The sequence below is a fragment of the Ranitomeya imitator genome, chromosome 7, assembly GCF_032444005.1.
Source record: "Ranitomeya imitator isolate aRanImi1 chromosome 7, aRanImi1.pri, whole genome shotgun sequence".
Classification (NCBI taxonomy): Eukaryota; Metazoa; Chordata; class Amphibia; order Anura; family Dendrobatidae; genus Ranitomeya; species Ranitomeya imitator.
In genome coordinates, this window is record NC_091288.1 from 99,661,022 (window position 1) to 99,673,895 (window position 12,874).

General features: G+C 44.8%; 1 protein-coding gene across 5 annotated transcripts in view; it reads left to right on the forward strand.

The window, feature by feature from the left end:
- Positions 1-12,874, forward strand: part of ADAM23 (ADAM metallopeptidase domain 23) — a 401,035-nt gene that overhangs the window by 333,276 nt on the left and 54,885 nt on the right. For all 5 annotated transcript variants that reach the window (XR_011314664.1, XM_069733684.1, XM_069733681.1 and 2 more), the window contains exon 21: positions 12,171-12,276. Coding sequence is in view for 4 of the 5 variants with exons in the window: in XM_069733684.1 (XP_069589785.1) it covers positions 12,171-12,276 (106 nt within the window). In the remaining variant the exon portion in view is untranslated. The remainder of the gene's footprint in view (positions 1-12,170; positions 12,277-12,874) is intronic.

Here is a 12,874-nt window from a genome sequence, read left to right on the forward strand (position 1 = left end):
GTAAGTTTCCTAAGGGCCGACTGTTTAATTTATCTGTGCCAGAGCACGCCGCTATGCGGAGTTATATAAAGGAATCCTTGGAGAAAGGTCATATTCGCCCGTCGTCATCACCGTTGGGAGCAGGGTTCTTTTTTGTGGCCAAGAAAGATGGTTGTTTGAGACCTTGTATTGATTACCGCCTTCTTAATAAGATCACAGTCAAATTTCAGTACCCTTTGCCGCTGCTGTCTGATTTGTTTGCTCGGATTTAGGGGGCTAGTTGGTTCACCAAGATAGATCTTCGAGGGGCATATAATCTTGTGCGAATTAAACAGGGCGATGAATGGAAAACAGCATTTAATATGCCCGAGGGCCATTTTGAGTACCTGGTTATGCCATTTGGGCTTTCTAATGCTCCATCTGTGTTTCAGTCCTTTATGCATGACATCTTCCGAAAGTACCTGGATAGATTCATGATTGTATATTTGGATGATATTTTGGTCTTTTCGGATGATTGGGAGTCTCATGTGAAGCAGGTCAGAATGGTGTTCCAGGTCCTTCATGCGAATTCCTTGTTTGTGAAGGGGTCAAAATGTCTCTTTGGAGTTCAGAGGGTTTCATTTTTGGGTTTCATTTTTTCCCCTTCTACTATCGACATGGACCCTGTTAAAGTTCAGGCCATTTATGATTGGACTCAGCCGACATCTGTGAAGAGCCTGCAGAAGTTCCTGGTCTTTGCTAATTTTTACCGTCGCTTCATCGCTAATTTTTCTAGTGTTGCTAAACCGTTGACTGATTTGACCAAGAAAGGTGCTGATGTGGTCAATTGGTCCTCTGCGGCTGTAGAGGCTTTTCAGGAGTTGAAGCGTCGTTTTTCTTCAGCCCCTGTGTTGTGCCAGCCAGATGTTTCGCTCCCGTTTCAGGTCGAGGTTGATGCTTCTGAGATTGGAGCAGGGGCTGTTTTGTCGCAAAGAAGTTCTGATGGCTCGGTGATGAAACCATGTGCCTTCTTTTCTAGAAAATTCTCGCCTGCTGAGCGCAATTATGATGTTGGCAATCGAGAGTTGTTGGCCATGAAGTGGGCATTCGAGGAGTGGCGACATTGGCTTGAAGGAGCCAAGCATCGCGTGGTGGTCTTGACGGATCACAAGAATTTGACTTATCTCGAGTCTGCCAAACGGTTGAATCCTAGACAGGCTCGATGGTCGCTGTTTTTCTCCCGTTTTGATTTTGTGGTTTCGTACCTTCCGGGCTCTAAGAATGTGAAGGCTGATGCCCTGTCAAGGAGTTTTGTGCCTGACTCTCCGGGTGTTCCTGAGCCGGCGGGTATTCTCAAAGAGGGGGTAATTTTGTCTGCCATCTCCCCTGATTTGCGGTGGGTGCTGCAGAAGTTTCAGGCTGATAGACCCGACCGTTGTCCAGCGGAGAAACTGTTTGTCCCTGATAGATGGACTAGTAGAGTTATCTCTGAGGTTCATTGTTCGGTGTTGGCTGGTCATCCTGGAATCTTTGGTACCAGAGATTTGGTGGCTAGATCCTTTTGGTGGCCTTCTATGTCACGGGATGTGCGTTCTTTTGTGCAGTCCTGTGGGACTTGTGCTCGGGCTAAGCCCTGCTGTTCTCGTCCCAGTGGGTTGCTTTTGCCCTTGCCGGTCCCGAAGAGGCCCTGGACGCATATTTCCATGGATTTTATTTCAGATCTCCCTGTCTCTCAAAGGATGTCGGTCATTTGGGTGGTTTGTGATCGCTTCTCTAAGATGGTCCATTTGGTACCCTTGTCTAAATTGCCTTCCTCCTCTGATTTAGTGCCATTGTTTTTCCAGCATGTGGTTCGTTTGCATGGCATTCCGGAGAACATCGTCTCGGACAGAGGTTCCCAGTTTGTTTCCTTGTCCAGCTTGCTATAATGATTTTGCCTTGCTAGCTGGAAGCTCTGGGATGCAGAGTGGCACCTCCGCACCGTGAGTCGGTGCGGAGGTCTTTTTGCACACTCTGCGTGGTCTTTTTGTAGTTTTTTGTGCTGACCGCAAAGATACCTTTCCTATCCTCAGTCTGTTTAGTAAGTCTGGCCTCCCTTTGCTGAAACCTGTTTCATTTCTGTGTTTGTGACTTTCATCTTAACTCACAGTCAATATATGTGGGGGGCTGCCTTTTCTTTTGGGGAATTTCTCTGAGGCAAGGTAGGCTTTATTTTCTATCTCTAGGGCTAGTTAGCTCTTAGGCTGTGAAGAGGCGTCTAGGCAATGTTAGGTATGCTCCACGGCTATTTCTAGTTGTGTGATAGGATTAGGGGTTGCGGTCAGCAGAGCTCCCACTTCCCAGAGCTTGTCCTGTGTGAGTTTAACCATCAGGTCGTTCCGGGTGCTCCTAACCACCAGGTCCATAACAGGAGGCACGGTGGCAACTTGTGGGGGCTGGGGCATGATAGAGTCCCTGTAAAAAGCCTCAGGCCATCAGTCGTATGGGTTTGTCCTATCCTTACCATCAGGGGGACAGAGAAAGAAAGACATAACATCCACAACAGTCGTGAGGATCTTACTGAGACGCACAGCAGGGATGTACTACAACACCTAGGCGCTAGAGGAAGGCTACTGATTTCCACCTGGATAAGGGGACTCTGGATTTGCCTTCGGACCGGCCGGACTCTGCCTGCCCCTGCCTGCCCTGTGATCTGGTGCTCTGGACTGTGGACGCTGAAGCCTTCAGTAAAGGTAAAGAGACTGCAACCTTGTGTCCTCGTTCTTCACTGCTCTTCACACCATCTGCCCTCTACACACTGGGAAGCCGTGGGGACATACTTCACCTGTGGGAAGGTATACCATCTAGCTGCCATAACATCACCCCAGCAGACCCCTAAGCAGCGTCGGTCACCCTGACCGAATACCACAGGTGGCGTCACGAACATTATCCCTTTAAAGACCTTTTCCCCTTTTACAACAGACGTCCCTAGGGCCACGGACCGGGTCAGCCACCGTGACATCCCCCTTGAGAACCGAAGGGCCTGGCCCCGAGTACCCCACTGCCCTACTGGGGGAGCTCCAAACTTTGGCGTCACGAACAGGATCTACTTAAGCCTGAAAATCGGGTCATGTGCGCCTAAGAACTGTGCCAGAATTGTATTTGAGCTGTGATGTGCCTAAAGACTGTATTGCCATTTGCCGCCAAAATTCCAGCCAAAACCGCCATCATTACAGCGCCACGAGGAGCGCAGGAGAAGAAGAAGGGCGTGCCAACATGGGAGGAGACTATCAAAGCGGCGCCAAAAGTGACGACGAGCCCCCTCCGATTACTGCTACGAGATGACGACATGACCAGCAGCCAGAAAATGGAGGAACAGCATGCGTGTGCTGCCGAAGACCCAGGAGCAGAGATGGTGACCAGCGGGTACCTGAGCGATGACGAAGTGACCCAGAACTGTCTCGAACCACTGGAGGCGAACTTGAACTCGCTGCTGCTGGAGGATCCGGACTTCCTGGAGTCGCCGGCGGAGGAGCCAAGCCACCAACTCCCGGACGCAGAGCCGACAACAGTGAAGAAATGGAAGTCGGCCCTGTGCAGGAAGATCGCACTGGAAGAATCGCGGTCCGGGCAGCAGCAGACTCCAGCGTCCTCATCAGCGGAGCGTATCGACATCGGTGGAACCACATCAGACACAGGTACAGAAAACGCCCCTGCCCCACCGACCGATCCTGCTCCAGTGACCGCTCCTCGCACAGACTGTGACCAACCACCAGCCGCCTCTCCAGTCCCAACGACCTCCCGTGCCACTGACGAGACACAACCCCCGCGCCTAGCAAACGAGGGCATACCGGTGGATGTGAGCCCTGAGGGGGTGATCTTTCGCTGGGATGCACCGAGGGATGGGGTGAGCGGGTCTTATATTGAAATGCTCACCTGGGAGGAGTATAATCAATGCTTGCTCTCACACTGGAAACATCGAATGGAGGAAGAGCAGAGTGCCCAATGTAAAACACCGCCTAGTAGGACCAAACACCGTAAACCACGTCCCGCGATGCGGGGGACGGTAACAGCCTTTCACCCGAAAAGGGGATGGGGCTTCATACAGGAACCGGGACTGCCAACCGAAGTCTTCATTGCCAGCTATAATGTGGAGACCCATCTTAGAGAAGGTCGCTTCACTCGGAAGTTGTGCAAGGGGGATAATGTGACCTATACCTGTCACTGGGGTGACCAAGGTTGGTACGCCAGTGATGTTAAATGATGTCAACCTGCAGTAGCGCCATCTGCTGCCACAAGTAATACTAATGACATTACCCCTCCAGTCCCTAGCGGGTCCTCAAACCAAAACCACCACTACTGTGTGTATTATTTATACTACTGAACCTGCCACTGTGGAAGATGCTAAAGCTGACACTCGTACCCAGACAAATAATGACTTGACCACACCTGAGAGACAAACCAATGACGTCAGTACAGCATCAGATGAGAACACGGATACAGACCTTCTCAGGCCAGGAAGTAACATAGTAACATAGTTAGTAAGGCCGAAAAAAGACATTTGTCCATCCAGTTCAGCCTATATTCCATCATAATAAATCCCCAGATTTACGTCCTTCTACAGAACCTAATAATTGTATGATACAATATTGTTCTGCTCCAGGAAGACATCCAGGCCTCTCTTGAACCCCTCGACTGAGTTCGCCATCACCACCTCCTCAGGCAAGCAATTCCAGATTCTCACTGCCCTAACAGTAAAGAATCCTCTTCTATGTTGGTGGAAAAACCTTTTCTCCTCCAGACGCAAAGAATGCCCCCTTGTGCCCGTCACCTTCCTTGGTATAAACAAATCCTCAGCGAGATATTTGTATTGTCCCCTTATATACTTATACATGGTTATTAGATCGCCCCTCAGTCGTCTTTTTTCTAGACTAAATAATCCTAATTTCGCTAATCTATCTAGGTATTGTAGTTCTCCCATCCCCTTTATTAATTTTGTTGCCCTCCTTTGTACTCTCTCTAGTTCCATTATATCCTTCCTGAGCACCGGTGCCCAAAACTGGACACAGTACTCCATGTGCGGTCTAACTAGGGATTTGTACAGAGGCAGTATAATGCTCTCATCATGTGTATCCAGACCTCTTTTAATGCACCCCATGATCCTGTTTGCCTTGGCAGCTGCTGCCTGGCACTGGCTGCTCCAGGTAAGTTTATCATTAACTAGGATCCCCAAGTCCTTCTCCCTGTTAGATTTACCCAGTGGTTTCCCGTTCAGTGTGTAATGGTGATATTGATTCCTTATTCCCATGTGTATAACCTTACATTTATCATTGTTAAACCTCATCTGCCACCTTTCAGCCCAAGTTTCCAACCTATCCAGATCCATCTGTAGCAGAATACTATCTTCTCTTGTATTAACTGCTTTACATAGTTTTGTATCATCTGCAAATATCGATATTTTACTGTGTAAACCTTCTACCAGATCATTAATGAATATGTTGAAGAGAACAGGTCGCAATACCGACCCCTGCGGTACCCCACTGGTCACAGCGACCCAGTTAGAGACTATACCATTTATAACCACCCTCTGCTTTCTATCACTAAGCCAGTTACTAACCCATTTACACACATTTTCCCCCAGGCCAAGCATTCTCATTTTGTGTACCAACCTCTTGTGCGGCACGGTATCAAACGCTTTGGAAAAATCGAGATATACCACGTCCAATGACTCACCGTGGTCCAGCCTATAGCTTACCTCTTCATAAAAACTGATTAGATTGGTTTGACAGGAGCGATTTCTCATAAATCCATGCTGATATGGAGTTAAACAGTTATTCTCATTGAGATAATCCAGAATAACATCCCTCAGAAACCCTTCAAATATTTTACCAACAATAGAGGTTAGACTTACTGGCCTATAATTTCCAGGTTCACTTTTAGAGCCCTTTTTGAATATTGGCACCACATTTGCTATGCGCCAGTCCTGCGGAACAGACCCCGTTGCTATAGAGTCCCTAAAAATAAGAAATAATGGTTTATCTATTACATTACTTAGTTCTCTTAGTACTCGTGGGTGTATGCCATCCGGACCCGGAGATTTATCTATTTTGATCTTATTTAGCCGGTTTCGCACCTCTTCTTGGGTTAGATTGGTGACCCTTAATATAGGGTTTTCATTGTTTCTTGGGATTTCACCTAGCATTTCATTTTCCACCGCGAATACCGTGGAGAAGAAGGTGTTTAATATGTTAGCTTTTTCCTCGTCATCTACAACCATTCTTTCCTCACTATTTTTTAAGGGGCCTACATTTTCAGTTTTTATTCTTTTACTATTGATATAGTTGAAGAACAGTTTGGGATTAGTTTTACTCTCCTTAGCAATGTGCTTCTCTGTTTCCTTTTTGGCAGCTTTAATTAGTTTTTTAGATAAATTATTTTTCTCCCTATAGTTTTTTAGAGCTTCAATGGTGCCATCCTGCTTTAGTAGTGCAAATGCTTTCTTTTTACTGTTAATTGCCTGTCTTATTTCTTTGTTTAGCCACATTGGGTTTTTCCTATTTCTAGTCCTTTTATTCCCACAAGGTATAAACCGCTTACAGTGCCTATTTAGGATGTTCTTAAACATTTTCCATTTAATATCTGTATTCTTATTTCTGAGGATATTGTCCCAGTCTACCAGATTAAGGGCATCTCTAAGCTGGTCAAACTTTGCCTTCCTAAAGTTCAGTGTTTTTGTGACTCCCTGACAAGTCCCCCTAGTGAAAGACAGGTGAAACTGTACAATATTGTGGTCGCTATTTCCTAGGTGCCCGACCACCTGCAGATTTGTTATTCTGTCAGGTCTATTAGATAGTATTAGGTCTAAAAGTGCTGCTCCTCTGGTTGGATTCTGCACCAATTGTGAAAGATAATTTTTCTTGGTTATTAGCAGAAACCTGTTGCCTTTATGGGTTTCACAGGTTTCTGTTTCCCAGTTAATATCCGGGTAGTTAAAGTCCCCAATAACCAGGACCTCATTATGGGTTGCAGCTTCATCTATCTGGTTTAGAAGTAGACTTTCCATGGTTTCTGTTATATTTGGGGGTTTGTAACAGACCCCAATGAGAATTTTGTTACCATTTTTCCCTCCATGAATTTCGACCCATATGGACTCGACATCCTCATTCCCTTCGCTAATATCCTCCCTTAAAGTGGACTTTAGACAAGACTTTACATAGAGACAAACCCCTCCTCCTCTCCGATTTTTACGATCCTTTCTAAACAGACTGTAACCCTGTAAGTTAACTGCCCAGTCATAGCTTTCATCTAACCATGTCTCGGTTATTCCCACTATGTCAAAGTTACCTGTAGATATTTCTGCTTCTAGTTCTTCCATCTTGTTTGTCAGGCTTCTGGCGTTTGCGAGCATGCAGTTTAGAGTATTTTGTTTTGTTCCAATCTCCTCACTGTGGATTGTTTTAGAAATGTTCTTACCTCCCTTCTGAGTATGTTTTCCTGGGTCTTCTTTGTTCGAGTGTTCGCTACCGACTGATGCCTTGCAACCTACTATAAAAGAACACTGAAAATGAATGTAAATAGTTAACTGTTCATCCTTTGCTTTACAAAGTACTGAACCTGGCTAGGGTTAACTCTTAAAGGGGTCCCATGCTTAAAGGGAGCCTCAGTTTTGCACAAGTTGTATTATTTCCATGAACTGTGAATCATGAACTGCGCATGGTCAGAACTGTCCCTTGTAAATAGTTTGCACCTTCTTAAAGGTGCTTTCTACTGGTTTTACAAAGGAGGCTTTTACAGAGACTGCCTCTTAACAGAAACTGCTGTTAAATCTTACTGTAAAAATAACTGCTTTATTTCACAGACCTGAAGAAAAACCCGTTGGTGTGGCAGAATTCCGGGTCAGGATTACACGTCTTGGGGGTTCGTCACGGGTCCCTCGCATCACGTCACCTTTAAATAGACTTGAATATTGATGATGTGATTGGTTGCACCACACACCACACAGGCCCTGTCAGCACACAGCAGTGCCGGCTTTACAGGGGGAGATAAGCCAGCCCATTATGCAACTTAGCTAAAACCCCATAACACTTTCTGTGCTAGAGGAAAGACTCTGAGTTTTATATCACTGACACTATTCCATGACGCCCCTCCAGCACGTTACCAGTGAGTATGTCACAACTGACAGTCCCTTTAAGTTGGACTCCAGGCGGTGTTCATATACAGGTACATCATGTGTAAGAAAGGGGCTAAAATACTTTGCACAGGAAGTCAATGGAGTGAGAAGGCAGTAGGGAAAGGTAAGTAAGCTGCTGCCAGACACCTTTGATAGAGAGCTTATATCAAGGATAAAAGATTCTGGCTTTTAAATAAAAACTGTTCCTTCTTTTTCTTCCCCAACACCATCTGTTGATGCATTGTTGGGATGCCCCAATACTAATTAATTGAAATTTGTGTGTATGGCCTAATTTAATCCAGTGTACAGTGGGTACGGCAAGTATTCATACCCCTTTAAATTTTTCACTCTTTATTTCATTGCAGCCATTTGGTAAATTCAAAAAAGTTCATTTTTTTCTCATTCATCCAGAGATGCTCAATTGGGTTTAGGTCATGGCTCTGGCTGGACCAGTCAAGAATGGTCACAGAGTTGTTCTGAAGCCACTCATTTGTTATCTTAGCTGTGTCCTTAGGGTCATTGTCTTGTTGGAAGGTGAACCTTCAGCCAAGCCTGAGGTCCAGAGCACTCTGGAAGAGGTTTTCATCCAGGATATCTCTGTACTTGGCAGCATTCATGTTTCCTTCAATGACAACCAGTCGTCCTGTCCCTGCAGCTGAAAAATACCCCCATAGCATGATGCTGCCACCTTGTTTCATTGTTGGGATTGTATTGGTCAGGTGATGAGCAGTGCCCAGTTTTCTCCACACATACCACTTAGAATTATCACCAAAAAGGTCTATCTTCATCTCATCAGACCAGAGAACCTTATTTCTCATAGTCTAGGAGTCCTTCATGTGTTTTTTAGCAAACTCTATGCGGGCTTTCATATTTCTTGCACTGAAGAGAGGCTTCCGTCGGGCCACTCTGCCATAAAGGCCCGACAAGTGAAGGGCTGCACTGATAGTTAACTTTGTGGAACTTTCTCCCATCTTCCTACTACATCTCTGGAGCTCAGCCATAGTGATTTTGGGGTTCTTCCTTACCTCGCTAACCAAGGCTCTTCTCGTACGATTGCTCAATTTGTCACAACAGCCAGGTCTAGGAAGACTTCTGGTGGTCCCAAACTTCTTCTATTTAAGGATTATGGAGGCCACTGTGCTCTTCGGAACCTTGAGTACTGTAGAAATTCTGTTGTAACCTTGGCCAGATCTGTGCCTTGCCACAATTTTGTCTCTGAGCTCCTTGGCCAGTTCCTTTGACCTCATGATTCTCATTTTGTCTGACATGCACTGTGAGCTGTGAGGTCTTATAGACAGATGTATGTCTTTCCAAATCAAGTCCTATCAGTTTAATTAAACACAGCTGGGCTCCAATGAAGGAGTAGAACCATCACAAAGAGGATCACAAGGAAATGGACAGCATGTGACTTAAATATGAGTGTCTGAGCAAAGGGGCTGAATACTTATGACCATGTGATATTTCAGTTTTTCCTTTTTACTACATTTGCAAAAATTTCAACATTTCTGTTTTTTTCAGTCAAGATGGAGTGCAGAGTGTACATTAATGTGAAAAAAAATAACTTTTTTGAATTTACCAAATGGCTGCAATGAAACAAAGAGTGAAATATTTAAAGGGGTCTGAATACTTTCCGTACCCACTGTATGTAGGTGCCTTATAGAGGACCTATCACCAGGGTAATACCATAGTAGCCAGATTTTGCTCTTATTGTATCCCTGCTGCTTCTCTAAGTATTGTTCATGCTAATATTTATGCTCTTTATCGAGGTGGAAATGCTTGCAGGATAATTATGCAGACATTCCTGTGACCACCACTTCCTTGGTAAAGATTATAAATATTTGCAGTGAATAAGAAGGCCCATATCTCTGGAACCATTTAGTGGAATTAAAAAATAATATTAACTAACTGGAAAACTCAGGGAAAACTCAGGAAACTCAGGAAACCAAATATGATTAAGGATGGGAGACTGGTAAGGCGGTACTTTTTCACTCTATCATGGTATAAACGACCTATTTTACAATTATTACAGTACTAGATGGCAGCCCGATTCTAAAGAATCGGGAGTCTAGAATCCATATATACTTTATTTATTCAAATCTAATATATAATTGCCTAGAATACTACTTCCTGCAATTTGTGCCAACTTCCGTGGCTTTGTCCGGAGCTAATGTCCGGAGCTAATGTCCGGAGCTAATGTCCGGAGATAAGTGACGTCAACAGTGTCCAGTGTCTGATTGGTTGCCGCCTGCTGCGAGCGACCAATCAGAAACGTGCCGTACTGTGACACACTCCGCCCGCCATTTTGGTGTGATTTTTGAATTTTTACCTCACAGCAAGTTTCTACTGCGTGGAGGCGGGCCCAGTGACGTTGCTCTTCAAGCTCCTGCCGAATTTCGTCAAAAAAATGATAATACCATTTACCAAAACTATATATATTTAGTTGTGAAGTGGTTCAGTGACATTTTCACACCAATTTTGAACTTTTGTTTGGTGTTTTCTCCATATACTGCCTATTATTTTTGTTCTTTCTTACTATTATTTATTAATTGTATTATTCTTACACTAGATGGCAGCCCGATTCTAAAGAATCGGGAGTCTAGAATCCATATATACTTTATTTATTCAAATGTAAGAATAATACAATTAATAAATAATAGTAAGAAAGAACAAAAATAATAGGCAGTATATGGAGAAAACACCAAACAAAAGTTCAAAATTGGTGTGAAAATGTCACTGAACCACTTCACAACTAAATATATATAGTTTTGGTAAATGGTATTATCATTTTTTTGACGAAATTCGGCAGGAGCTTGAAGAGCAACGTCACTGGGCCCGCCTCCACGCAGTAGAAACTTGCTGTGAGGTAAAAATTCAAAAATCACACCAAAATGGCGGGCGGAGTGTGTCACAGTACGGCACGTTTCTGATTGGTCGCTCGCAGCAGGCGGCAACCAATCAGACACTGGACACTGTTGACGTCACTTATCTCCGGACATTAGCTCCGGACATTAGCTCCGGACATTAGCTCCGGACAAAGCCACGGAAGTTGGCACAAATTGCAGGAAGTAGTATTCTAGGCAATTATATATTAGATTTAATACTTGTATTGGTGTAATCTATATATATAATTGTCTAAGGGTTTTTCCGTCTGTCTGTCTGTCTGTCTGTCTGTCTGTCCTGGAAATCCCGCGTCTCTGATTGGTCGAGGCTGCCAGGCCTCGACCAATCAGCAACGGGCACAGCGACGATGATGTCATAATGGTTGCCATGGCGACGATGATGTTATAAAGGTTGCCTCGACCAATCAGCGACAGGCACAGTCTGCCGCGAATTCTGGAATCATCATTGTCCATATACTACGGGGACATGCATATTCTAGAATACCCGATGCGTTAGAATCGGGCCACAGTCTAGTCTATATATATAATTGTCTAAGGGTTTTTCCGTCTGTCTGTCTGTCTGTCTGTCCAGGAAATCCCGCGTCTCTGATTGGTCGAGGTCGCCAGGCCTCGACCAATCAGCGACCGGCACAGCAACGATGATGTCATAAAGGACGTAGACATCCTGCGTCTCTGATTGGTCGAGGCCGCCAGGCCTCGACCAATCAGCAACGGGCACAGCGACGATGATGTCATAATGGTTGCCATGGCGATGATGATGTCATAAAGGTTTCCTCAACCAATCAGCAACGGGCACAGCGACGATGATGTCATAATGGTTGCCATGGCGACGATGATGTCATAAAGGTTGCCTCGACCAATCAGCGACGGGCACAGCGACGATGATGTCATAATGGTTGCCATGGCAACAATGATGTCATAAAGGTTGCCTCGACCAATCAGCAACGGGCACAGCGACGATGTCATAGTGGTTGCCATGGCGACGATGATGTCATAAAGGTTGCCTCGACCAATCAGCGACGGACACAGTCTGCCGCGAATTCTGGAATCATCATTGTCCATATACTACGGGGACATGCATATTCTAGAATACCCGATGCGTTAGAATCGGGCCACAATCTAGTGTTCTTAATAAATGTATAATTTATCTTGTATAATTCCAGAAGCTGCGGGCTCAGATAAGCATTGCTATGAGAAGTTAAATACGGAAGGTACAGAGAAAGGAAATTGTGGGAAAGATGGAGATAATTGGATTCAGTGCAGCAAACAGTAAGTTAAGAGAAACCAGTTGTACATGATAAAGATCCTAAATTGTAATCAGTTCTGTAGCAGAATGCCAAGCTAATGTTGTCTATGGACATTTTTTCATTATTCAAAAAGGTGAAATTATTTGAGCAGGAAGACAGCGAGGTATCATAGGCAAGCCGAAGTAGTAGGGCCTCCTACTACTACAACATTTGGAGTAAAAAGAATGGAGTTGCAGAGTTTATTACAGATGTGTGGTATGGTGGATGGATAATCTTGCATTCTGAACTGCATGTGTGGTGAATAGCCCTAGAGGGAAATGGCACGCTTAAAGGGAACCTGTCCGCAGGATTGTGCACAGTAACCTACAGACAGTGTCAGGTTGGTGCTGTTATACTGATTACAATGATACCTGGGTTGATGAAATCCATCTTGTGGTTGTTGTTTAAGTTTTACTTTCAATTTTCAGTTAATGATATGCTCGTGCTCTGGGGTGGCCTCTGGGGTGTCTTCATGTGGTGCTCTGATTAGATATTCATTCTGCAGACTGCTGACAGATCGCTGATCCCTCACTGACCTGCCCCCTAGATAACATAATGAATATTATATATACATACTAAGA